The 27,597-nt window shown below is 43.2% G+C and overlaps 1 protein-coding gene across 1 annotated transcript; it reads left to right on the top strand.

Moving 5' to 3' along the window:
- The first annotated feature begins 951 nt into the window (after nucleotides 1–951).
- Nucleotides 952–25,657, top strand: LOC149458579 (epididymal sperm-binding protein 1-like). The gene is made up of 9 exons (XM_089682006.1): nucleotides 952–970; nucleotides 6,855–7,028; nucleotides 9,583–9,756; nucleotides 11,453–11,626; nucleotides 13,066–13,239; nucleotides 16,588–16,755; nucleotides 18,707–18,757; nucleotides 23,606–23,674; nucleotides 25,092–25,657. Exons 1-9 carry the CDS (start codon nucleotides 952–954, stop codon nucleotides 25,118–25,120), a joined length of 1,032 nt encoding a protein of 343 aa, XP_089538132.1. The 3' UTR covers nucleotides 25,121–25,657.
- The last annotated feature ends 1,940 nt before the right edge of the window (nucleotides 25,658–27,597 follow it).

The following is a 27,597-nucleotide window of genomic DNA, read 5'->3' as shown; positions in this document are numbered from 1 at the left end:
TGCATACCTTGATTGTAATGAGTGGTTATTTGAGTTACTTTTGCTTTCTATCATCTCAAACCAGTATGCCCATTCTTCTCTGAAATCAACAACGCATTTTCGTCCACACAACTGCTACTCACTGGATATTTTTGGACCATTCTCTTTAAACCCTAGAGATGATTGTGTGTGAAAATCCCGGTAAATCAGCAGTTTTTGAAATTTTTAGACCAGCTCGTCTGGTACCAACAGCCATGCCACATTCCAAGTCACTTAAAGCGGAGTCCCACTTAAAAAAAATAAAAGTCAGCGGCTACAAAAACTGTAGCCGCTGACTTTTAAAATATAGACACTTACCTGTCCCTCAGTCCAGCAATGTCCTCACCACGGCTGGTTTTCTTCTGGCCGTCTTCTCTCCCTGGTGCCGGCATCTTCAATGTGGGCACCTGGCTGTGACAGCTTGCGGCTTCACAGCTGGGTGCCCACTGTACATGCGTGAGAAGCGCTGCACTTTGTGAATGGCTCCGTAGTCTTCTGGGATCTGTCACACGAGGGAGGGTAGAAGGACAACTTCTGCTTCCGATCGCCTAGGTAGTTGCAGCGGAAGTGGGAGCGGGTACCTGTCAAGGTGCCATTCCTTAATGGGGAGCAAGGGACAAAGGCTTAAAGCGGAACTTCCCCTTTTGGGTGGAGCTCCACTTTAAATCCCCTTTCTTCCCCATTTTAATGCTCAGTTTGAACTTCAGCAAGTCGTCTAGATGCCTAAATGCATTGAGTTGCTGCCATGTGATTGGCTGATTAGCAATTTGTTTTACCAAGCAATTGAACAGGTGCACCCAATAAAGTGGCTGGTACACGTGTCTATATGCACTCACTGGTCACTTTACTAGGTACATCTGTTCAATGTTCAACCGTTTTTAAGGAAAACTACAACTAGCATTAGAGTTTGCAGCTGACGGCTTGTAGTTTTCAATGGACTACCAGAGCGCAGGTGAGAGCTGTAGGTAGTTCATTGATGATTCCTGTCATTGTGTGACTGCCAGCCTGTACGAGGTACAAGTAGACAGCTTACATGGACAGTCTGCAGGAGCCATTGTACTGCTGCAGAGTGAAAACAAAAAGAAAGCGCACCAACCTTGCGCATTACCTCAATAAAAAGCTGTGATTTTATTACCACCTCCGCAACATCTCCAAGATACGTACGTTCCTAACCCCAGACACTACTAAACAACTCGTTCACTCCCTTATTATCTCACGCCTGGACTACTGCAACTCCCTCCTCACCGGCCTACCCCAACACAGGCTATCCCCGCTTCAGTCTATCCTGAACTCAGCGGCCAGACTTATCCACCTTACCAACCGCTCCGCTTCTGCCACCCCCCTCTGTCATTCCCTCCACTGGCTTCCGATTGCCCAACGTAAAAAATTCAAACTACTAACATTGACATACAAAGCCATTCATAACGCTGCCCCAAACTACCTCACCGACCTGATACCCAAATACCACCCAACTCGTACTCTTCGCTCCTCACAAGACCTCCTACTTTCTAGCTCCCAGGTCTCCTCCTCCCACGCCCGACTGTAGGACTTCTCCAGGACTTCTCCCATCCTCTGGAACTCACTACCCCAATCCATCAGACTGTCACCTACCCTCCTCACCTTTAGGCGCACCCTGAAAACCCATCTGTTCACGGAAGCCTACCCCGCCCTCACCTAACAGCCGATCTCCTCCACTCCTCCTACCACTCCATCCCCCACAGCCATTTCCTCCTGTACCATTATCCCCTCCCTCCTAGATTGTAAGCTCGAAACAGCAGGGCCCTCGAACCCCCCGTGTATTGTTTTGTTACTGTATTCTCTCATGTACTGTCCCCCACTATATTGTATAGCGCTGAGCAAACCTTTTGGTGCTATATAAATACTATATAATAATAATAATATTAAAATGCGATGTATTGTACCTGCTTAGCTCTGAGGAATATGGGACCCCCCTTTGCAACGCGTCAGTTGAATTTTGAGAGTCTCCCCGCTTGATCTGATTCGCACTGGTCTTGCACTTCAATGTTCCTTTTACGATTTTATACACCTGTTATACTGCTTTGTTTGTGAATATACATCACATTTTAATAAAATCACAGCTTTTTATTGAGGTAATGCGCAAGGTTGGTGCGCTTTTTTGTTTTCACTCTGCAGTACTGGTAGGGCCTCCCCAGCCTTGTTAAGAGCTGCACAACCTTTGATCCATCGTTGGACGAGCTTCCTGAGTGGTCTATCCATCTACCCACCCTTGATCTGGGTCCCTGAGCGCAGGAGGTGTTGTTTCTGTTGCCATTGTACTGCTGACCGTGGGTGCATTGCTTTACAGGCTCCTAATAAAAATAAAAAAAACAATAAATGCGCGGTTTTTTACCTGCAAAAAGATGTGCATTCATTTTTTTTTTTTTAAAAGGTGAACTTATCCTTTAAATTTAACAAGAAAGGAAAGGTTATCCAACAAGCAAAAGTAATTTTGTGGTGTCTGCTATATGATGTTTAAATACTGTATGTCTAAAGGCAACATTTGGATAGAATAGTGAAAGGCTAAAACGGATCAGGTGCATGAAAGCATAAGGAAGGTTGGGGGGCAGGGGGGACAGCGCACAGGAGGTTTTTTTTTATCTTAATACATCAGAGAATGCTATAAGTTAAAACATGTTTTGTGTTTAGAATCATTTTAAAAAATATTGAATGATTCACACAATTGGAAGCCTTCTGTTTATGCGCTCCAAAGGCAGTGGAATAAACAGGAGAGTTCCTTTGTGTGGTTGGAGTTTTTCGACAGGATAGAGGGCTTCCTGGCATTCGTAAATAATTTACCCCATCTGTTGCCTGACTTCTTAGATCAGACAGAGGTTCCACTATCAGGTAAGTTGCTTTTCGATTTGAGGACCCGTTCACACTTGAGCTGAGCATCTTTGGTCATCTTCTGGGGTTGATTTTTGAGTGTTTATTCAGACATTGTATAGTCTTTTTAGGCTTGAATGGTTTTTTTTTTAGCCAATGGAAAGCTCGTTACTAAGCAAGAAAACATGTGAAAAAGTCTACTGGGGCCATTGAAATCTATTGGGGCCAAAATGCTCTACTCTACACCCAAAGAAACGAATGTCCTTTTTCGAGAGACAATCTGTAATCTTCAAGAGACACAACCCTCAGGTGTGAATGGACCACCACTGAATATAATGGAGATCCTAATGTGGAACTTTGAAGATCTTCTGGTGAAGCTTCAAATCAAATCCACCAGACACTACATCTCTAAAGTGATGTGTCTTTGTCATCATAATTTTAGTTTTCGTTATATTTTTTATGAGGTTTTCTATATTTTCATCCTATGTGTGTAGAGTCATTAGCATATACAAAGCTGTGTTTTTATTTTTTTCAGGTACTTTACAATTTATGCAGCACTTCACACATGCATATATATATTGTACATTCACATCATTGCCTAACCCTCAAGGAGCATAGGATGTGAGGTCACATTCATACACATACTAGGGCCAATTTAGACAGGAGCCAATAAACCTACCAGCATGTCTTTGGAGTGTGGGAGGAAACCCACACAGGCACAGGGAGAACATGCAAACTCCAGGCAGGTGGTGTCATGGTTGGGCTTTGAACAAGCAACCCTAGTGCTACAAGGCAAAAGGGATAACCATTTAGCCACTGTGCTGCTTGCTGATTGTTGAAGATTGCTTCCTTTATTACCCAGACAGAAAATAACGGATTAGTTAAAAACTAAGCACTGCAAAGGAAGTATTGAATATTAGTTTTCTATTGGCTGTTATAAGAATTTTAATGGATTCTCTCAGTTTTAAAGGACTTTCCTCTAGATCTGGAAACACATCCACTATTCTATATGTAGCGCCCTCTAATTTAGCTAGATAGGATTTTTGTGAGTCAGAGGCTTGTTAGAAGCTCGGGATCAGTCAGCCTGGGAGTTAGGTAGAGAGGTCACCTCAGGACAGGCTGGGAGACTGTACAGGGCAGGGCTTCTGGAGCCCTCCCACCCTTCCGGAAACTGCTGGAATTTTTTGGAAGAGGGGTGGAGAAGGGGAGGAGGCCTAGATTTGCATGTTTAAGGGAACTTGACCCATCCCCAGGCAGGAAGCCAAGCATGGTGGCTAAGAGCAACCCTTACATGTGGCAGAGCCTGTGCTCTAGGGGTAGTGTTGAGTCGGGTGGAAGATGGACTGAAAGAATGTGCTGGAGTGTGGAGTCTGGGAGGTGGCCCCAGGGAGAGGAGCCTACCTACAGGCTGGTTTCTGGACAGAAGGATCTCTCCTGTGCCAAGTCTCCTAGGGAGGACAACCCTGTCTTCAGGGAAGGAGGCAGCCTAGTGTAAAGCCTGAAAGTAGCTGCAACCCATCAAACTAACAGGACAGTGTGAGTACTTCTACACCCCCTGGGCCAGATAAAGGGAGAGGGCGATCAGATCGCAAGACCCAACTAGTTCTCATCCGGGACTACTTAATTGCCAGGTCTTGGAATTCCTTTCCCAGGTATACCCTCAGTGCAGCTGGGTGAAAGAGAAAGGATTCATCTGGGGTCTGAGGAGGTACATCAAGTGGACTTCAGTGCTCCTTAAAGAGACAGTGCTATTTTTCTGTTCCACATTTTTGTACAGTGTACAGTTTGCCAAGAAGTTTGTCCTCAATTTTGCAGTTCCTTGGGCATCCCATATACCCCTAGACCCAGGGGCGGACTGACAACTCATGGGGCCCCTGGGCAATAGGGGATCATGGGGCCCCTGTGTCCTTGTCCAAACTCAAAAAAGTCTATGAAAAAGGTATCAGGGGCATCTCATGGGGCCCCCTATTGACCTAGGGCAGTGCCCAAGTTTCCAAATGGTCAGTCCGCCCCAGCCTAGACCCTATCCAAGTTGTTAACCCCTCAATAAAAACAAACAAAAAAAAACAGCTCAAGGACTGTATTACTGCCTCTGATAAAAAGTGTGGAAAATGTATGCTGCCTGGCTGTGCAGAGCTTAGGGGGACCATATTAAACTCAGTAGGCTCCTATAGGGTTAGTGCTACATATAGTATCATTCATCTGCAAGAGATGCAAACCCTTAGCCAGTTTCATTAATTTGTATCAAATGCCATGACTGACTACCTGTTTTGCAATGTTTCATTATAATTTACTGCACATCAGAAAGAACGTTTGTATGTAAAATTACACAATCCAATTAGTACAACATTAGCCTTAAAAACAATCACTGTAAATGTAATTTTAAAAAAATATATTCCAATATATTTAAATCCACAGTTTCAGGTAAAATGATATTAAACCCTCCAACAAAAAATAAACAAATAAATACAGCTGCACACCTAGTGTCACCATTGCTTCTTTTTCCAGTCTTATGCAGTCTTGCCAGCCTAGGAAAGTTTCCTTTTGTTGAGTTTCCACCTATAGGGTGTCACTTTTGTCTTCAAGGTCTTCCTGGGGATACCTTGATATAGTGAAGGAAATAAGCATGACAATGACCCAAAACACACGGCCAATGCAACAAAGGAGTGGCTCAAGAAGAAGCATATTAAGGTGCTGGAGTAGCCTAGCCAGTCTCCAGACCTTAATCCGATTGAAAATCTGTGGAGTGAGCTGAAAGTTTGAGTTGCCAAACGTCAGCCAGCAAATCTTAATGACTTGGAGAGGATCTGTCAAGAGGAGTGGGCCAAAATCCCTCCTGAGATGTGTGCAAACCTGGTGGCCAACTCCAGGAAACGTCTGATCTCTGTAATTGCCAACAAGGGATTTGCCACCAAGTACTAAGTCATGTTTTGTGAAGAGGATCAAATACATATTTCCCTCATGAACATGCACATCAGTGCATCATTTGTTAGACATGCATTTCTTTTGAAATTATTGTTGCTATTCTGTCTCAGTGTTACAATACACCTACCATTCGATTTTTAGACAAATAAATTTTTTGTGAGTGAGCAAACATTCATAATCAGCAGGGGAGCAAATACCTATTTCCTTCACTGTATGTGCTCTTCCACTACCTGCTAACTTGTGTGTTGGGCGTGTGGCCAGTAGGGGCCGCCCATGGGCAGTAGGGGTCACCCATGGGCAATAAGGGTCGCCCATGTGCAGTAGGGGTCGCCCATGGGCATTAGGTGTTGTCCATGCACAGTAGGGGTCTCCCATGGGCATTAGGGGTCATCCATGCGCAGTAGGGGTTAAACATGGGCAGTAGGGGTCGTCCATGCACAGCAGGGGTCACCCATGGGCAGTAGGGGTCACCCATGGGCAGTAGGGGTCGTACATGCGCAGTAGGGGTTACCTGTGGGCAGTAGGGGTCGTTCATCCGCAGTAGGGGTCACCCATGGGCAATAGGGGTTGTCCATGCGCAGTAGGGGTCACCCATGGGCAATAGGGGTCATCCATGCACAGTAGGGGTCACCCATGGGCAGTAGGGCTCGTTCATGGGCAGTAAGGGTTGCCTATGGGCAGTAGGGGTCATCCATGCGCAGTAGGGGTCACCCATGGGCAATAGGAGTCGTCCGTGCACAGTAGGGGTCACCCATGGGCAGTAGGGGTTGTCCAGGCGCAGTAGGGGTCACCCATGGGCAGTAGAGCTCGTTCATGTGCAGTAGGGGACACCCATGCGCAGTAGGGGACCCTGTATTTCTAAAATTTGGTCCTGTAAGCTTTTTAGGCAGGCATATGCAATTTGAGTGACAAAAGAAGAGGCACATGAAGAAAATGCATTGGATTTAAATGAAAAACAATTTTTTTAGTTGTTTTGCTTTTTAAAGCTGATCTCCACGGACAAAAACTTTTCTTTAAATAATATAAGGCAACGCTAAGTAACTCTGCTATACATTTTTTTTCCACAGTGATCTCAGCTGTAGAAGGAAATGCTGCTGGCAAGCCCTGTGCTTTCCCATTTAAGTATAAGTCCAAGTGGTATACGGACTGTACCACTGATGGAAGCTCTAATGGGCGTCTTTGGTGCGCTACAACAGCGGATTATGATACAGATGGACTATGGGGATACTGCTCCTGTAAATGTAAGTATTGTGTTTGGTCTTGCTGATGATATGCTTTGGGTTTAGCAACGCTCCATACTTATTATTTTATAAGCAGAACAGTTGTGATACATAGGCCACAGAAAATTACAAATATTAACTGGGGTTCCACCAATGCTGTTTTCTAGACCACTTTCTGGATTGAAAATTTCCTGATGTAGCTGCTATGATTTAATATTACAGTGGTTACACAATAAGAATCCCCCCCCACCAGCTTCTGTTTGTGGACTGGGACCTGGAGCTGTCAGTGTATAATGAAAGCATAGGTGTGGCACGTGGGCATTAAGACCCACTTACCACACATATGTGTTGGTTCATTAGCAAGAGGTTAAACAACCAGTGTGTTTTTAAACTGTGGAAAGCATTCAAAGCACCCAAAGAAAACCCTAAGACATATAATGAGAATTTCAAAAACTCCACGATCGCTGGGCTCCAAGGCCATAGGCATAGGTGTGCGCACAGGGTGTGCCAAGTGTGCCTGGGCACACCTTGATCACCCCTTGCGGCACAGATTCCCCCTATGCACACCAACTTCTGCCCTACTGACTCTGTCCATATTTTAATACATTTGAAAACGTTTGTTTACATGTATTTGTATAAAATACTATCTGTAAGAGTGCGTGTGTATATAAATATATATACATACACACAGATGTGTGTTTGAGCTTTTGGGGTGCACACCCTAATGCAATAGGTTGCGCACACCTATGGCCACAGGTTTAGCCACTTAGCCACTATTTTTACACGTTTTGCATACCATACTTTTATTGCAGTATTTCACATATAGATCTATGGATTCTTTACCCACTGACTAACTCCAGGCCAGGCAGTGCAGTCAGCATTTCTGTGAACTGACCTGTGGATTACCACTGGCATGTTCAGTTAATTGCTGTGGTTCCAAGTTAACTCTTCAGAGATGCATTAGGATGATAGATGTACCCATCCCTGCACAGGAAATTAAATATTTAAAGCTAAGCTCCAGACCGCCTGTCTTTTTCCACCCGACTGTCATCCAATCCGATCCGCCGTACAGGATTGGATCAGATGCCGGTGGGTGTCAGCGGACACTTGAGGCCCATAGAGGCTCTTGGATGGTTCAATCAGGTCCACCTAAAAACCTGACAGATGGACCCAATCAGACCATCAGTGTGAAAGCTCCAGGCAAACCGCTAAATACACAGATGAAAACATATAAGGGAGCCATTTTACCTGCCAAAGTAATTGTATTTCTGTTCCCCCAGTTCTGAGATTTCAGAAGACTTGATTTTTTTTCTGCTGCAGTTTTGCAACACTTACAGGTTTTGTTCCCCTCCCCCCAACTCCTTTGCCCACATGTGACTGGACATTGAAAGGAGAAGCAGCAGACTGATAAGTTAGACACCTTTACACTGATGGTCTGATTGGGTCCATCTGTCAGGTTTTTAGGCGGACCTGATTGAACCATCCAAAGGCCTCTATGGGCCTCAGGTGTCCGCTGACACCCACCAGCATCTGATCCGATCCTGTACAGCGGATCAGATTGGATGACAGTTAAGTGGAAACAGACAGGCGGTCTGTTTCCATCTGACCGCCCCATAGGAAAAAGCAGGCGGTGTCTGTGTCTGCTGTGCAGCATGGAGCGGACACAGACCTGTCATCCGCTTGCTCAGCGAGGGATCAACGGAGAGATCCCCCGCTGAGCAAAGGGATCCACTGGTGGGTCCGCCCCATCTGAAAGGGGCCTTAATCTCTCTCACTCTGCTCTTTCCTCCTATCAGCATGTTACTTATTAGCACATAAGTACTGAAACACAACTGATTGGTTCCTTGTACTGCTTCTCCCTCTCCCACTGTGCTGGACAAGGACTAGAAGAGGTTGATAACACAGATTTAGGTGGTTGTACTTCTTGCATTTCAGTCAGTACATTTTCTGCTTTCCAATTTGCCTTCTGTAAACTACAAATACCTCCCCACCCACCAATTTGTGTAATGAAAATGAGTAGAGGAGGACCTGTTTTTTGTGCTATTCAGGAAAGCAGCTTGGCTGACAACGCATGGATACAGTGGAGAAGTGAGTGTAGTCACCCTACAACTGTAAGTGTGTTACTGGCAGAATCACCAGGTGAAATAAAGAAATATAATCTTGAAAAAGAAAACTAATGCAGCCACCACATCTAAGGGCTGGTAACTGGTAAGAAGTTTATGGAGACATATGCACTTTGAGTGACAAAATGTAAAGCACATCAGAAAAAAATGCATCAGAAAAAAATGCATTTTAAAAAAAACAGTTATATATATATATATATATATATATATATTAGTAATGTTTTTGCACTTTTAGGTGTTACACTTTACCATTCCGCAATATATATAAATATTTTTTTAGCACTGCACTTTGTTACATATACTATATAAATTCTGATGGTTAACATGGGATTCTTCACATTATTACTCTTTTAACTCTTCATTGATAAATCTTTGTATGCATTAGGTATATAGAGGACGTCTGTATATTATTTTTCTTTGCTAGGTAACTCTGTTATACTTTTTTTCTACAGTGATCTATACTGTAGGTGGAAACGGTAACGGTCTGCCCTGTGTCTTCCCATTTACATACAAGTCCAAGTCATATTCGGACTGTACCAAGGATGGAGCTTCCGATGGGCGTCTGTGGTGCTCTACAACATCAGATTATGACAAGGATCAGACATGGGGATACTGTTCATGTGATTGTAAGTGTTGTGTTGGGTCTTGCTGATGATATGCTGTAGGTTTAGCAAATCTCCATACTTATCTCTACATAGAACAGTTGTGATATATAGGCCTCAGAAGCTTACAGATATTATCTGGGGTTTGTTTAAAGATTCGCTATATATATTCCAGCATTGGAACCTATCAAATATCACAGAACATATAACACGTCTATAAATATAACTTTAAAATGTTTTCTCTTTTGAGAGATTTAATGGTATTTTCAATCGTTTTGCCACCTTCATCTCTTTGTAATGCCTGATTAAAGGTTTGGCATATCAATAATTAAGAATCCCTCATACTCCCAGGCCCCAGTCTCCTTCTGGTATGAGAATGCATCCAGTAGATCAACTTTCAAGATTGAAATTGTTATTTTATGGGCTCATGTACACTGCAGCTGCTAAACTTACATTTAGGAGCTTTTCTGCGTTTTTTTCAGCAGCCCCTGAACTCTCCCTAATGTTTTCCTATGTGTCCATGTACACATCATCGTTTACAGTCGCTTACATGCATTTTTTAGATGTTCAAAAATATATTTTGAAAAATATATTTTTAAATATATGCTTTGGAAAAATATATTTTAATTTACATTTTTTGAATACATGTTAAAATATATTAGTGTAGGCCAATATATTGTAAATATATGTCGCATGTATAATTTTTTCTTCTAAATATATTGAAAATATATTTCTCTTCCATATGGGAATGCGCAAGGTTGGTGCGCTTTCTTTTTGTTTTCACTTTGCAGTTATGTCAGTATATATTGGTGTAGTAACCAACTGCTGGCATAAGGACCCTTTAAGGAAAGTTTAAGTGAAATGCACCGAACCATTTGTGGAACAACAAGTCCCAGCATATCCACTTGCTGTGATCCCATTGACTTTCTTATGCTCTTCTTTGATTGGTCAGTACTGGATACTAAGGAGGAGTTACTGATGAGAGAACAGTGGGAGGTGTAGTTTAATTATGCACAGGTGGAATCGCTCCTCTCTGAAAGGAAACTACAGCTCCAGGTGCCTGAGCGACCTGGGAGGAGAACGGAGAGTCCTTAAAAAGCAGTGTAGCCCTACTCCCGAAAGATTTCTGTACAGGGACGGATCTAGGGGGGTGTTGGGGTGGGCTGTGCCCACCCAGATTTTAGCTGTGCCCCCCCCCCCCCAGGTCTCTGAAAATGCATGCATTAATCCATGAGCCAGTCTGATGCAGACAGTTGACGTAAGGAGGCACACAGATGGGTACAATCCATGTAAGGGCAGCACTCTGATGGGGACACCTGATGTAAGGGGGCACTCTGATGGGGAAACCTGATGTAAGGGGGTACTCTGATAGGGACCCTGATGTAAGGGGGCACTCTGCTGGTGACAGTTGATAAAAGGGGGAACTCTGATGGAGGCACCCTCATTGGGACACCTGATGGGAACTCAGTGTAAAGGAGGCCTCTGATGAGGACTCCTGATTTAAATAGGGACTCTGATAGGAACATATAAAATAAAGAGGACAGGTTCTGTGTCAGCCTGATACATACTAGTGTTTCCCAGGTCGTGACCCTATTTGACAGACTTTCAGTGATTCACAGTGTTGACATTATGCCCCCTAACCTTTTTTACTGCACCCCCAGACCCTATTTCTGTATATTATTTCCTTCACAAGGTAACTATTTTATACTTTTTTTCACAGTGAAGTATGCTGTAGGTGGAACTGCTCATGGTGAGCACTGTGCCTTTCCATTTACATACAAGTCCAAATCGTATTCGGACTGTACCAGCGATGACACCTCTGAAGGGCAACTCTGGTGCGCTACAACAGCGGACTATGATAAGGATCAGAAGTGGGGATATTGTACCTGTAAATGTAAGTGTTGTGTTTTGGTCTCATTGTCATCACTGCAGTCTATGGCCTTTGGCACTGATCAAGTGGGAATATACCAACAAGGCGGTTGAACATAAGTCGCTCTATTGATTGGTTTATATTTCACCACAGTGGCCACATAGAGATATCTGGCCAGTCCCTGCTGAACTGGTCAAAGTGTGACCCATGGATGGGCAGCTTTGGAGAGTGACAGACAATACTACACCCCCAACTATTCTGATCTTTGTACTCAAAGACATATTGATACTGCTGAAGATGGTTTCATCTATTTAATTTCTCAATAGCTACAAAGGATATATATATGTACTTTGTGTGCACTATTTGTCTTTTCAAACTCGGGGATTTCCTTCTTGTATATGTGGGAGTGACATCCCCACTAGCCTGGCCAAAGAGCATAGCTGAGGGAGGTGCTCAGCAGGCCACACCCATCACAGGATGCTTGTAGAAACAATAGGAAGGGGGCGGGGACAAGACCAGTCACTCTGAATAACATGATAGAGCAATAGCAACCGGTCATTATTACAGGAAGTGCCTGCACAGGGGCAACGGTTTACACTGGATTGCTGCAGAGATCTGGAAGAAATACACAAAGCACACGAAGATTCTAGTTTGAATACACAGGATTCTTATTCAGACATTACTTCCTTATCTCGGAGTTTAGCTTTAAGACTTTTTTTTGCTAACCACTTGCCCTCTAGAGGATTTACCCCCCCCCCCCCACATGGAAGAAAAATATATTTAAAATTTTGCCCATATTCAATATATTTAAAAAATGTAGATTAATTGTATTTTTAAAGTCATACAGTATATTTGAAAATTTATTTTTAAAAATATTTTTCAGATATTTTGTGATAAAAATGCATTTCAACATACAGTGTATATATACAGTTGCAAGAAAAAGTATGTGAACCCCTTGGGATTACGTGGAGTTTTGTATGAATTGGGCATAAAATGTGCTCTGAACGTCATCTAAGTCACAACAATAGAAGAACACAGTCTGCTGAACATAATACTACACAAACATTAGATGTTGCCATGGTTTAATTGCACATAACATGTAAACATTCACAGTGCAGGGAGGAAAAAGTATGTGAACCTTTGGACTTAATAACTGGTTAACCCTCCTTTTGGCAGCAATAACCACAACCAAACGTTTCCTGTAGTTGCAGATCAGACCTGCACAACGATCTGGAGTAATTTTGGACCACTCCTCTTCACAAAACTGTTTCAGTGTAGCAATATTCTTGGGATGTCTGGTGTGAATCGCTCTCTTAAGGTCATGCCACAGCATTTCAATCGGGTTGAGGTCAGGACTCTGTCTGGGCCACTCCAGAAGGCGTATTCTGTGCTGTTGCAGCCATTGTTTTGTCTGTACATTATTTTTCCTTGCTAGGTAACTCTTTTATGCTTTTTTTTCACAGTGATGTATGCTGTAGGTGGTAGAGCTACTGGCGAACCCTGTGTCTTCCCATTTAAGTATAAGTCCAAGTGGCATTCGGACTGTATCAGTGATGACAACCCTGAAGGACGTCTTTGGTGCGCTACAACAGAGGATTATGATAAGGATGAGAAGTGGGGATACTGTACACGTAATTGTAAGTGTTGTGTTTGGTCTTGCTGATCATACACTGTGGGTTTAGCAAAGCTCCATACTTATCTCATTAACAGAACAGTGGTGATGTATAGGTCCCAGAAGCGAATGCATATTATCAGTTGTTTCAGTTAAAGCATAGTTATATGTTACCTTATAAATATTATCCATGGTTCTGTTTAGGGGATAGGTACATACAGTACTTGCCACCATTAGATCATATCATTTCCTATTTTGCTTCTACGTTGTGCAGATTTCACATCCTTAGAGAGTGACAAAAAATACCAAAACTCCAACAATTCTGATCCTTGTACTTATAGACACATCAGTACTGTTGAAGATCTTTACATCCTTGCTCTTGTAAGTGGCAATGTGTGTGGTTTTCTTGGCTGATGGATCCTTTTTTGTTAACAACTGACCCAAGAAAGCAGAAACTGTCTACTATTCCACCGGTCTCTACATCTAGGGCCGTCCCTAGGGTTGGTGTCACCCGGAGCGATAACACTTGGTGACACCCTCTCCGACGATCCCCGCAGACTCCGATCCATTATGCTCCCCAATCCGCAGATCCGATCCATCCTGTGGGGATCGCGGCTTTCTTTACAACTTTTCATAGAGCGGGTCCGGTGTCACCCCGTATAGGTTGCATGCCGACGATCCCCGCAGGATGGATCGGATCTGCGGATTGGGGAGCATAATGGATTGGACTCCCATCCATTATGCTCAATCTGCAGATCCGATCGATCCTGCGGGGATCGTCGGCATGCAACCTATACGGGGTGACACCGGACCCGCTCTATGAAAAGTTGTAAAGAAAGCTGACGATCCCCGCAGGATGGAGACCCCTGGTTTAAAGCGGAGTTCCACTCACCTGTCAAAAAATAAAAGTCAGCAGCTACAAAAACTGTAGCTGCTGACTTTTAAAAAATAGCCACTTACTTGTCCCTCGGTCCCGCGGTGTGTCCCCCGCTGCCCGTTTCACCGGCTGTCCTGTATTCCAGGAGGCCGGCATCTTCAGTGTGGGCACTCGGCTGTGACAGCTTGCGGCTTCACAATCGGGTACCCACTGCACATGCATGAGTAGCGCTGCGCTTCATGAATGGTCCTGTAGTCTTCTGGGACCTGTCATGTGTCCCAAAAGACTACAGGGAGGGAGGACACCTTCCGTTTCCGATCGCCTAGGCGGTGTCATCTTCGTCTTCAGTATCTTCCTGGTGACACCTTGAGGCTCCATTCACAACTGTAGTTCCAAAATGCTCAGGGGAAAAAAAAAATCAGTATTATGCAGGCCATACATGGTTCGAATTCCGAATGATTTTTCGTCCGAAAATGTTGTTCGCTCGGTAATCTGATGGTGCCATCATTGATTTTGAAAATCGGCCAACCAAGTTATAAAGTTCACCCCATATAACATGCAAAACTTCTGTTCCTTCCAGGTCACGGCTCATGTGCATATTCTTTTTGGAAAAACGATCGTACGATTTGACCATCATTGAGTCAAAAATCGGTTGTTTTTCATGAATTTTCCAACATGCCCGATCACTGAAAAGGGGAGGAACCACGAAAATTGGCTGGTGCCATTGACCCACTAACAGAGCAAAACTCGGCCGATTATTCTTAGGTCCGATTTTCGGATGAAAAATCGGTCGAATTTCGACCCATGTATGGCCGGCCTTACTGTATGGAGATGGTTCACATCTCCACTCCAAGTCGCCTGAAGCAGAATGCCTGAAGCTCAAAAAAAGCTTTGGAGCTAATTTTGCAGCTCCATCCGGGCAGATTGATGCATTTTTTGCGCATTTTCATTCCCATAGAAATACATAATCGTGTGTTTTCATGCACTGTAGTGCATTTTGTCGAATGATCAAGAGCATTTTTCTGGCATGGCAACAATTGTCACAGATTCATTTTTCCTCTATTGGCTAATACAAAATGACAGAACTCAAAAAGCCTGAAAATGGCTGAACAAATCACGCACAAACATTCGCAAATGTGCATCAAAATGCGCAAAACAATGCACAAAAACACCATGCTCAGGTGTGAACGAGACTTAATAAGTGCCCTCCCACCATTCGGTGCCTTGCACATTGGATGCATGCACATTAGCTGCCCATTCGCTGTAAGGAATACTGTAAAATCTGGCACTGTAAGCTTCGGGTGCCCATAGTCTATGGTAATTTATGTTGCTTTATTAAAGATAGTGACTATTAATTTGTTTTTTTTTTTCTTCCAATAAAGCTTAGTCCTTGAGCAGGGCTTAAAATGGTATTTAACCTCCCTAGCGGTATTCCCGAGTGTAGCTTGGGGTAAAATGTCAGTACCAAATGCGGTAACCCCGAGCTACACTCGGGCTTACCATGTGGCGCTGCATAGGGAGTCCCTGCAGAGCTTACCTTGTCCTTCGCTCCCGCGATGTGTCCCCTGCAGCATCCCCGGCCATCTCCTCTGGCTGATGCCGGCATCCGGCTTCTGTGTTCCAGTCCCTGTGACGTCGGGACGTACGGGCGCCGGCGGCGGCGGGAAATTTGAAAATTTAAAAAAAATTTTCATTTTTTTCAAAACGATTTTACATAGTAAAACATTGCTGTTTCAACCCATTTCACATACATTTTGTCCCGAGTGCTTTGTCCTGTGCCCTGTCTGCATTTTTACTGTTCTTTCTGCCTGGAAACTTAGAAAAGTCCATGGCGTCCAAAAAGTGTCCCTTTAGGTCAAAAGCGGGTTTAGAACAGCTAGAGAACAGCGATAGTAAATCAGAACCACTTGCAGAATTGAGTGATAATGATTCGTGGGGAAATTCGTCATCAGACACTGAAAACGATTTTGCGACTGAGCTCAGCGATGTGTGAACTTGGCGCTATATTTCACATTTCAGTGTTTTCGGTTTGATTATATTATTGAATTAAATGTATTATTATTATATTATTATTTTTTATGATTATTTATTAAATTATAATTTATGATTTCGTGTTTCAAATTTTGTCCTACACGGGATGTTTACTAGACTCTTGTTCGGACAGATTTCAGTGAGTTATTCCTAAATATTACAGCCTACAATAAAAAAACTACATATTTCCATGCAAAATAATGGTACCGCTTTCAGCACCAAAAATCTGAAATAATCATACTGCCAGGGAGGTTAATTGAGTTCTGGTCAGCTAAGCCTAGAGTTCTCAGCAATCAGGATTCTTCTACATCGAAAAAAAGGTCTGATGGTTTATATGGGATTCCTTCCAATAATACTCTTCTTACTCTTGCTTGATACATTTTTTTTCCACTATGTTTACATAGAAGGACGTCAGTATATATTATTTTCCCCTGACAGGTAACTGTGTTATACTTTTTCCCACAGTGATCTCTGCTGTAGGTGGAAATGCTGATGGCCAGCCCTGTGTCTTCCCATTTAAGTATAACTCCAAATGGTATTCAGACTGTACCAGTGATGGCAGCTCAGATGATCGCTTCTGGTGCTCTACAACAGCAGATTATAATAAGGATCAGAAGTGGGGATACTGTTCAGGTAAATGTTGCGTGTGATTTTCTGATGGGTTTAGCAAACCTCCATACTTATCTCTACATAAGCAGAGTAGTTTTGATGTATAGGCCCCAGGAGTGTACTTATATTAACTTTGGTTCTGTTTAAAGAAAATGTATGTTTTCTGGCATTAAATACTATGAAATATCCTAGAACATACAAATATCAGTAAATATAATGTCACATTTTTTTCTTTCTTCTTGAGAAATTTAATGGTATTCTTAAAGCGGAGTTCCACTCAAATCGGAAGCTCCGCTTATTTGCCTCCTCGCCCCCCTTCACTGCCATTTTTGGCACCTTTTGGGGGGGAGCAGATACTTGTTCAAAGTGAGCCGGATGTTTGAATCCCTCCCGCAGTCTCCTGGGAACTTTCACAGGTCCCAAAAGACCGCCGGACCAATTAGGAGGCGCAGTGCGACTTGCATATGTGCAGTGGGCACCAGGCTGTGAAGCCGCAAGCTGTCACAGCCTGGTGCCCACAGATGAGATGCCGGCACCGTGGAGAGAAGGGAGAATTGACGGCGCGGGTGAGAACATCGCTGGACCCCGGGACATGTAAGTGTGTGTTTATTAACCACTTCCCGTCCGGCAGTTGTATATAAATTGCTAGTGCAGGGGCGGGTTGGCGTTCATAAACGGCGCCTGCCATTTTAGACTGTGCGCACTCCCTGGGAGCGTGCAGCACCGCGATCCGGTGCCTGCTGTGTCCGGAGTGTCACTATGGTGACACTGTACTACTAGGGTGACAGTATGTTTAAAAAAAAGACATAAATAACAATATAAAAAAAAAATAAAAATGTAAAAAAAATTTTTTTTTTTAATTATAATTTTTGGTTCTAAACTAAATTGGGTTATTTTTTTTACTAAAAAGATAACTGAATGCATTTTGGCCAAGATTTATTTAAAAACACTTCTTTTCAAAATTTTCGGACTTCTTCATTTATATAGCAAAAAATAAATAAAAATCCCAGTGGTGAATAAATACCACCAAAATAAAGTTTTATCTGTCTCAAAATAATGCTAAAAAATTCATATGGGTACAGTGTTGCATGACTGCGCAATTGTCATTCAAATGTGACAGCACTGAAAGCTGAAAATTGGCCTGGACAGGAAGGGGGTAAAAGTGTCCGGACATGAAGTTGCTAAAAGTTAGCAGCTATAGTTTTTGTAGCTGCTGACTTTTAATAAACACAAAAACCGCTGGAACTCCACTTTCATTTTTCTGCCACCTGAAATTTCCTTGTATCACCTAATTAAAGATTAGTCCCAGTCTTCTCTTTGTATGAGCCAGTAGATTTGTAGGGTACCGTGCATGGGCGGACTGACAACTTATGGGGCCCCTGGGCAATAGGGGACCATGGGGCCCCTCTGTCCTCACCCACACTCAAACCACACCCAAAAAAGCCTATGAAAAGGTACCAGGGGCATCTCATGGGGCCCCCTACTGACCCCGGGCCCTCGGGCAGTGCCCGAGTTCCCAAATGGTCAGTCCGTCCCTGCTTAAGACTAGCCCTGGAAGGAAGCAGGGATTTACCCTGCAGGGAGGAACCATCAAAGGTATTGGCTGCTGGAGAAAAGAACATAAGGTCCGGGGAAAACAGGTTGTAACTGTCCCCACATATGCAGATTTGGTGAGCATCTGGTTGTCTGGTATGTTTTACATAGGGACTTTCATATATTTGCCCACCTTGAAAAATAAAGCTTGAGATACCACTAGAACCTCAACTGCCAAGGAACCAGAGAACTGAAGTAGTCCAGTTAGCACAGTTTGTGATTTTGAAGGTAACCATTAAATAATTTCGATAAAGTTCTAGAAGAGATTATGATCTATCCTTATGTTTGTGATCCAGTGCATTTTGGGGCTATCTTGACTTTGCCCTTCTTTCCAAATTCACATGCTCAATGAACTTGTTCTCTATTATAAAATTTACTACAGTGAATGACGCCCATAAATGTGAGTCGTTGGCTTCTGAGACTTTCTTGCCAAGTAAGTGAATCTGGGTCATTTTTAATGTACCTGTTTGGGAGCTGAAGATCAATATGCACGTGCAACTATTAAACGTCAGTACAAATAGGGCTTTAAATGTGTCATGATACACTTTATTTCCAAAAGTATTGGGATGCTTGCCTTTACACGCACATGAACTTAGTCCTTACGGCTCAGTATTGAGTTGTACCACCCTTTGCAGCTATAACAGCTTCAACTCTTCTGGGAAGGCCGTCCACAAGGTTTAGGAGGGTGTCTATGGGAATGTTTGTCCATTTTTCCAGAAGCGCATTTGTGAGGTCAGGCACTGATGTTAGGGGAGGAGGCCGGGCTCACAGTCTCCGCTCTTATTCATCCCAAAGGTGTTCCATGGGGTTGAGGTCAGGACTCTGTGCAGGCCAGTCAAGTTCCTCCACCCCAAACTGGCTCCTCCATGTCTTTATGGACCTTGCTTTGTGCACTGGTGCAGTCATGTTGGAACAGGAAGGAGCCATCCTCAAACTGTTCAGTTAGGAGCAGGAAATTGTCCAAAATGTCTATGCTGACACCATAAGAGTTCCCTTCATTGGAAATAAGGGGCAAGCCCAAACCCTGAAAATTTCACAACTGTTTGTAGAAGCAGTCTGCATGCCAAGATGCTTGATTTTATACACCTGTGGACATGGAGGTGATTGGAACACCTGAATCCAATGATTTGGAGGGCTGGCCCAATACATTTGCCAATATAGTGTATGTGTAACTGGAGTCATGATAGGAGTGTGAAATGTATCTACATAAAAAGAGTGCTCTTCTTTACCATCTCAGAATGTCAGGAGGTATGGTCTGGGTAGAGGAAGGATTTGAAGGGCCTCTACACATGGAACAAATGTAAAAGTAACACATACATCAATGCTGTGAATCTTATAGACAGCTATGTACCAGGATTGTGCCAAAAGTGTACATAACTTTTTTAAACTTATATAGGTAATTCAAATTTCACAGGTTGGTAGAGTAACACTTTTCCCATATAGTAACTTTTCTTCTTCCTTTTTGCTGGTTAATATTGGATTCCAAGCAGAAGCAACATGCTGTCATTGAATTGTTGGTGCAGTGGGGGTGCAGGCTGTCCAACATTGATGGTCTTCCATTGCATGGTTTGTCTTCAGTGCTGGTTTCCCCTTCTTTAAATGCTGTCAATCTATGCACATTGCTCTTTCCATGTGTCATCTCTCTAAACATTCTGTAGCTTTCTGCAAAAATTGGACAGTCTGCACCTCTCCTTTGTTACGAACTCAATGATGACAAATTGTTTCTGCTTGGAATCGATTATTCCTTCCATTGACACTAACAATGGGGCACCATTCCTCCCACAAGCACCAAATTTAGGGCATGTTTCACTCCCACTTGGATGCCAGGACACTTTGTGCTCCCAGTGTCCCTAGTCTGGCCCCTTAAAGTCTGAGGTACAGTAAACTGGCCCTTTGTGTAGGAACGTTCGTACCCCCTGTCCGTGAAAGAGTTTACAATCTAATGTTTTACTACAGTTTAGCAAAAATATACACACCTCTTGTATTAGTGAGACACAACTCTGGATGAATGAGCACAGGAGGCATAGTAGACAGTAGCATTGCCAGTCGGGGGGAGGGGAGTGTTAAATGTATTAGCAGATTTTAAAACAATAACAAATTGAAGCTAAACTCCAGCTAATACTTTATAATCAGTGTGAGAGCTAGTTGTGCATTTCTCTTGCAGGAGTTTTCAGCATTTATCTTCCATCCAAAGAAAACAAAAATACATTAAGCCTCCTGGTGTTTAGTCTTGTCCCACAGACTGTGACTCAGTACCTCTCTCAAAAGCTTGATCCATACCCTTGGCAGCCCCTTGCTGCTCTGGTTCTCATCTGTACTACTGAATAGAGATGTCCTCTGTCTGTTGAGGTGGAACCCTCCTGCCTTCAGGGCGATTACTTCCTTTCTGCTGGGGTGGAGCCCAGAACCTTAGTCAAGTCTCTCCTAAATGCCCAGCAAACACTTACCCAATTAGTGTGATGGTGGTTCTCAAAACACGAACCCAGGATTGGAGATTTTATCCCTCCCAGATCTCTATGAAATCTCCGGGCTCCAGGTCCAAAACCAGGTTTTACCAACCAATGAGGAAACTGGAAAGTCAGTTTCCTCTGGATGATGTAAACTCCCTGAAGCCCCTCAACCCGTTTGGATGAGAATCCTGGGTCATAACCTCTTTTTATCACCGTGGCAGGGCACAGCACCGTCACATCAGTTACAGCAAACTATTTTTTTCTTTTTGGGATAAAGATGTTACATGAATACATAAAAGCTGATCCTTTTAATTACCCCTGACACTGGTAAATGGTTTGTCTCATCCATGGAAATGGATGAAAATAGAGGAAAGAATGCTTTAAAATGAAAACTAATACAGCTACCACTTCAAAGAATTAATAAGCTGCAATATAACGTTTGATACCACTTTAAGGCCCTCTCATTCTGCTGCCACCCATATGCATTGGGTGGTTGACAAGAGATTAAACAACCAGGGTGCTTTTAAACTGTAGGAGGTAGCCAAGGCACCTAAAAGGAAACCCTAATAAATATAATGAGAAATCCAAAACCCCACAATCCCTGGGCTCCAGGGCTTTAAGGCCACAGGTTTAGCCGCTGACCCACTATTTATACAACTTGTCATGCCATACTTTTATTGAGTTATTTCACATACAGATCTGTGGATTCTCTACCCTCTGACCAATTCCAGGTCAGACAGTGCAGTCAGCATTTCTATGAAATGACCAGTGGTAATAATGATTTGTTGAGTTAATTGTTGTGGTTCTGAGCTGTCCCCACAGAGATGCACTAAGGTGATAGATGTTCCATGCTATTTGTCAGAGTACCCGACCCTACAAAGAAAATGAGAAATTTAAAGCCAAAATCCAAACAAACAGCTAAACACACAGATCAAATACATATATGAGAACTGTTTTACCTGCCATGCTATTTATATTTCTGTCCTGTCCTATTTCTGTGGGAAGCAGGAATCTCCCCTATAGGGTGGAACCCCTGAGGGTGTTGGCTGTAGAAGAAGAGAGCATAAGGTCTAGAGGGAACAAGCTGTCCTTACATATGCAGATGTAGTGAGTGACTGGTTGAGTGGGTTATAGAATGGAACATTTCCTATGTTTGACCTCCTTGGAAGGTAAAGACTGAGATACCATTAATACCTCAAATGCCAAGGAGCCAATAATCTCAAAGTCTCGAGTCCAGCCAGTATAGTCAGTAATTTTGAAGGTAACTATTAGAAACTTTGGATAAAAATCTAAAAGGGATTATGGTTTAGTCCAGGGGTGGGCAAACTTTTTGACTTGAGGGCCGCAATGGGTTCATATATTGGACCCGGGGGTCGGACCAAAAGTAGATGAATGATGTGTATGTGTCATCCATAGTAAGTATAGTAATATTCCCCCATAGCAAGCATAGTAATTAATCCCCCATATAGTAATTCATCCCCCATAGTAATTCATCCCCCATAGTAATTCATCCCCCATATAGTAATTCATCCCCCATAGTAATTCATCCCCCATAGTAATTCATCCCCCATATAGTAATTCATCCCCCATATAGTAATTCATCCCCCATAGTAATTCATCCCCCATAGTAATTAATCCCCCATATAGTAATTCATCCCCCATAGTAATTCATCCCCCATATAGTAATTCATCCCCCATATAGTAATTTATCCCCCATATAGTAATTCATCCCCCATATAGTAATTCATCCCCCATATAGTAATTTATCCCCCATATAGTAATTCATCCCCCATATAGTAATTCATCCCCCATAGTAATTCATCCCCCATAGTAATTCATCCCCCATATAGTAATTCATCCCCCATAGTAATTCATCCCCCATATAGTAATTCATCCCCCATAGTAATTCATCCCCCATATAGTAATTCATCCCCCATAGTAATTCATCCCCCATAGTAATTCATCCCCCATATAGTAATTGATCCCCCATATAGTAATTGATCCCCCATAGTAATTCATCCCCCATAGTAATTCATCCCCCATATAGTAATTCATCCCCCTTATAGTAATTCATCCCCCATATAGTAATTCATCCCCCATAGTAATTCATCCCCCATAGTAATTCATCCCCCATAGTAATTCATCCCCCATATAGTAATTCATCCCCCATAGTAATTCATCCCCCATAGTAATTCATCCCCCATATAGTAATTCATCCCCCCTATAGTAATTCATCCCCCATAGTAATTCATCCCCCATATAGTAATTCATCCCCCATAGTAATTTATCCCCCATATAGTAATTCATCCCCCATATAGTAATTCATCCCCCCTATAGTAATTCATTCCCCATATTAATTCATTCCCCATATTAATTCATCCCCCATATTAGGTCCCCAAGTCCCCCCTGTGTCAATTCACTTACCTTTGCTCCGCGCGTTCCTCTCGCCGTGTTCCTGCGCCGTTCCGGTGTAGCATGAAAATCTGTCTCCTATGAGGATCTGTCCCCCTCGACGTATCTGCGCATGTGCCAGTTTCAGGCATTAGCAGCCGATCGGCGATCTCCGGCACATGTGCAGATACGTCGAGGGGGACAGATCCTCATAGGAGACAGATTTTCATGCACCACCGGTCATCAGGGCGGACTGTGAGGGGAGCCTAGCTCCGCGGGCCGGATTAAAACGTCCGCCGGGCCGTATATGGCCCGCGGGCCGTAGTTTGCCCATTGCTGGTTTAGTCTAAAGTGTGAGATGTATTTTGGGGCTATCCTGATCCTGACCTCACCCTCCTTGTTTTCAATTTTAATTTTAATTGTTTTCCGTTTTACTACAGCTAATGATGGCCAAAATTCTGAGCAAGGAGTCACACTTGAAAAGAAGGCTTGTGATCCTTTGCCACCAAGTAAGTGAACCTGGAACATTGCTAATGTACCTATTTGGTAGCTAAAGATCAATATTCAGTGCAACTACTGAAGGTTTTTACAAATAGCGCTGCAAACTCTTCATGCTATGTGTAAGTGGGGACACGATAGGAATGTGGCCTTTGCCTACATAGGCTTTTCTAAAAGGTGCTCTTCTTTACCATCTCAGAATGTTAGGAGGTAGGATCTGGGTAGAGGCAGGGTTTTGAAGCACCACTACAAAAAAAAAAAGAACAATACAGTCAGGTCCATAAATATTGGGACATCGACACAATTCCAACATTTTTGGCTCTATACACCACCACAATGCATTTGAAATGAAACGAAACAAGATGTGCTTTAACTGCAGACTGTCAGCTTTAATTTGAGGGTATTTACATCCAAATCAGGTGAACGGTGTAGGAATTACAACAGTTTGCATATGTGCCTCCCACTTGTTAAGTGGGAGGTGTTGTATAGAGCCAAAAATGTTAGAATTGTGTCGATGTCCCAATATTTATGGACCTGACTGTATATATCAACAATATTTCAGTCGGTATCCCATGAAGTGTTAGAAATAGGATTGCTTGCAATTAGACAGACATACACCTCTTAACCTCTGTTTCTTAAATAGAATCTCCACAATTTCTGGGATAGTGCATGACAATAGCAAGATTGTATGGGAGGAGCTGTATACATCCACAATGCCAGTTCTAGATTAAAGAAATCGTTTAAAGAAATCTCAAGAGGATTTTGGATAAAGACCAGTTTTCCAAATTGTAGTGCCTTGCAGAAGTAAGGTTCTCATTTCAAAACTAGACTAGAACACTAACTGCGTGGGGTTTGCATAGTATCCCTGTGCTTGTCTGGGTTACCTCCAGGTACCCTGGTTTTGGCTAAGTGTGGCCATGATGGCTTCCACACCTCCTAAGCGCATTGAGTTCCCAGGGAGAAAAGTGCTATAGATATATGGGCAGCACAGCAGCAAAGTGGTTAGCACTTCCGCCTGGCAGTATTAGGGTCGTTGGTTCAAATCCCAACCACGGCGCCACCTGCCTGGAGTTTTCATGTTCTCCCTGTGCCTGTGTGGTTTTACTCCAGTATACTCCCACACTCCAAAGACATGCTGTAAGGTTAATTGGATCCTGTCTAAATTGTCCCTAGTATGTGTATGTATGAATGTGAGTTAGGGACCTTAGATTGTACACCCCTTGAGGGTTAGGGACTGATGTGAATGTACAATATATATGTAAAGTGCTGCATAAATTGATGGCGCTATATAAGTGCCTGAAATAAATAAATACAAGTTACAAGGATTAAACATATGCAGCCTGAGGTCCTTTAATGACAAGAAATATTTCTCTATTGTAATAATGGCCATGTGCAACAGCAATTACAAGTTCATCTTTATCAATATAGGGGTCGACAAGACTAGAGCAGAATATTAAGTTGATCACGGGGAGAAGACTGCTAAAGGAATGTGTGGATATGCCGGCTGACGAACCATCTCCTGGATCCAAAGCACCTGATTTGCTACATATGTAAGCTCAAAAGAGCAGGGCCCTTGATCCCCTCATGTTTTGCATTGTATTGGTATTGTTCTGTCACATGTTCTGTCCCCCTTTGTAATGTACAGTGCTGAGCGAACTATTGGCGCTTTATAAATACTGTATAATAATAATAATATACAATGGCATATGACCAGTATTGAAAAACATTTACTTTTGTTGGTTTGTTATACCCTTATCTAATAATCCCCATATTGTGTACACCTTACATTGTACGCTCCTTGAGGGTTAGGGACTGGTGTGAATGTTCAGTATATGTAAACTGCTGTGTAAATTGATGACACTATGCAAGTACTTGTAATAATAATATTACTGCTTTTTCTTGTTTTACCTTCATTGTTATGTAATGTTATCAATGGTAAATACATTTATGAAATATTGTTTTGGTTGAAGTAAATCAATACATGACACAAAGAACTGTTAGTCAAGTTGCGTTTTCTTGTTCACTGTGTTTAAAGGATATTGTAAACCACATTATCTTAAAGGTTTTGAAAATTGGGAGTAGGAGAGAGGAATACTGGGAACAGAGGTTGGAGGGAGTAGGAAGACTGTGAGAGAATGGAAGGGATTGAGATGCTAGACTGGGAGACACATGGAGCAGCCTGACATTGCTGTTGTAGGTGGTGGTGGCTCTAGGCAGGACATTGTTGAGGTCTATGGGATGGAGTCAGGAGAGAAAGTGGTTGGTCAGGGGAAAAATGGCCAGTTGCTCCTTGTGCATGATCCCCCACAACAAACACAGGATGTGAACGTTCAGCTTTGGCAGCTTTTCTGCAAGCTAAAGAGTAATTGTAAAGAGCCCAATAAACATCCATCATCCTGTGTTTGAGTGTCTCAGCCAGGACACAATACAAAGGCTTCAGTTGAGTTGCTTGGATCCACAAAAAGGTCCTTCTGACCAAGGGTGGACTGACAACTCATGGGGCCCCCGGGCAACAGGGGATCGTGGGGCCCCTGTGTCTTCACCCACACTCAAACCACACCCAAAAAAGCCTATGAAAAGGTACCAGGGGCATCTCATGGGGCCCCTTACTGACCCCGGGCCCTCGGGCAGTGCCCGAGTTCCCAAATGGTCAGTCCACCCCTGCTTCTGAGTGGAGCTTTGTTTCAATAATGCCCACATCTACTTCAAAAGTAAAACAGGCCCACATCCATAATTTCATGGTTCCTCATCCTCTTGCCCTTCCAGTTGATTGCAAAGATTTTGGTCGCAAAGTTGAGGGTCACTAAGAATAAGCCTGGAGAAGAAAACATTAGAATTAATACTCAGGAGTTTCACTGTGTCAAAACCATATATCTATTAATATTACATCTACATTGTTGTGGTCTTTTGATTCTGGGATACTGCTGTCTTCCATGTGTATCTGCACAGTTGGTGAGATAGAAACCATAGACAGTAAACTTCTAAGGGCATGTACCAATTTAAAGGGTTCGTTTTTGCACAATGCCTTTATTTTATGGCAGGTACCGAAAAACAAACCCTTTAACCATTTTAGAAAGGTTAAATGCTCATTTACACTTGGGATCATGGGCGGACTCACCATTCGAGCACTTGGGCACTGCCTGAGGGCCCAGGGTCAGTAGGGAGCCCCATGAAATGCCCCTGGTACCTTTTATAGGATTTTTTGGGAGTGCTTTGAGTGTGGGCAAGGACACAGGGGCCCCATGATCCCCTATTGCCCAGGGGGCCTCATGAGTTGTCAGTCCGCCCCTGCCTAGGATACATGGAAAATGCACTTTTACTTACCTCAATGCTCCCCCAACAGACCATGCAAAGATCTTCTCCCTTACGCTCTGTTCTATGTGCGGTTTCTCATACAGTGCATGGCTATTAGCTTTGCAGTGTACGTGATGACACACATGACAGTGCTCCTACATTATCTGATATTCAGTTTGAATGCATTGCTGAAAAAATCAATGTGCATCTGTTGTTTTTTTCTGCAATGGAGCCTGCAAAGCAAGCCAGCCGGATCACTGGACTGTGGGTACACTGCTCAGACTCCTGCAGAGTGTTCCTCAAGCCCCTGGTCTATAATGAAGTATGAACCATTGGTGGACTGACCATTCAAGCACTCTGGCACTGGCCCAGGGTCCGGGGTCAGTAGGGGCCCCCATAAAATGCCCCTGGTACCTTTTTTATAGGCTTTTTTGAGTGTGGGCAAGGACACAGGGGCCCCATGATCCCCTATTGCCCAGGGGCCCCATGAGTTGTCAGTCCGCCCCTGGTATGAACCCGCAGTTGTGGAGGTGTTTGAAGAAGTCAATGGACTACAAATGCAGTGATACAACCACTGTGTCCTTCTTCCATGTAAGAAGACTGGACTTTTCCTGCATTCACAGCTAAATCCAGGTGATCC

This window comes from Staurois parvus, unplaced genomic scaffold, assembly GCF_062004578.1.
Source record: "Staurois parvus isolate SC_StPar_1 unplaced genomic scaffold, SC_StPar_1.0 ptg000283l, whole genome shotgun sequence".
Taxonomy (NCBI): domain Eukaryota; kingdom Metazoa; phylum Chordata; class Amphibia; order Anura; family Ranidae; genus Staurois; species Staurois parvus.
This window is presented reverse-complemented; position numbering and strand designations above follow the sequence as displayed.

Excerpts from the sequence above, each read along its gene's own strand:
- LOC149458579 (XM_089682006.1), top strand. Across the intron at positions 13,240-16,587 it reads GGGATACTGTACACGTAATT|TGATCTCTGCTGTAGGTGGA; the intron begins GTAAGTGTTGTG and ends TTTTTCCCACAG. Across the intron at positions 18,758-23,605 it reads TTCTGAGACTTTCTTGCCAA|CTAATGATGGCCAAAATTCT; the intron begins GTAAGTGAATCT and ends GTTTTACTACAG.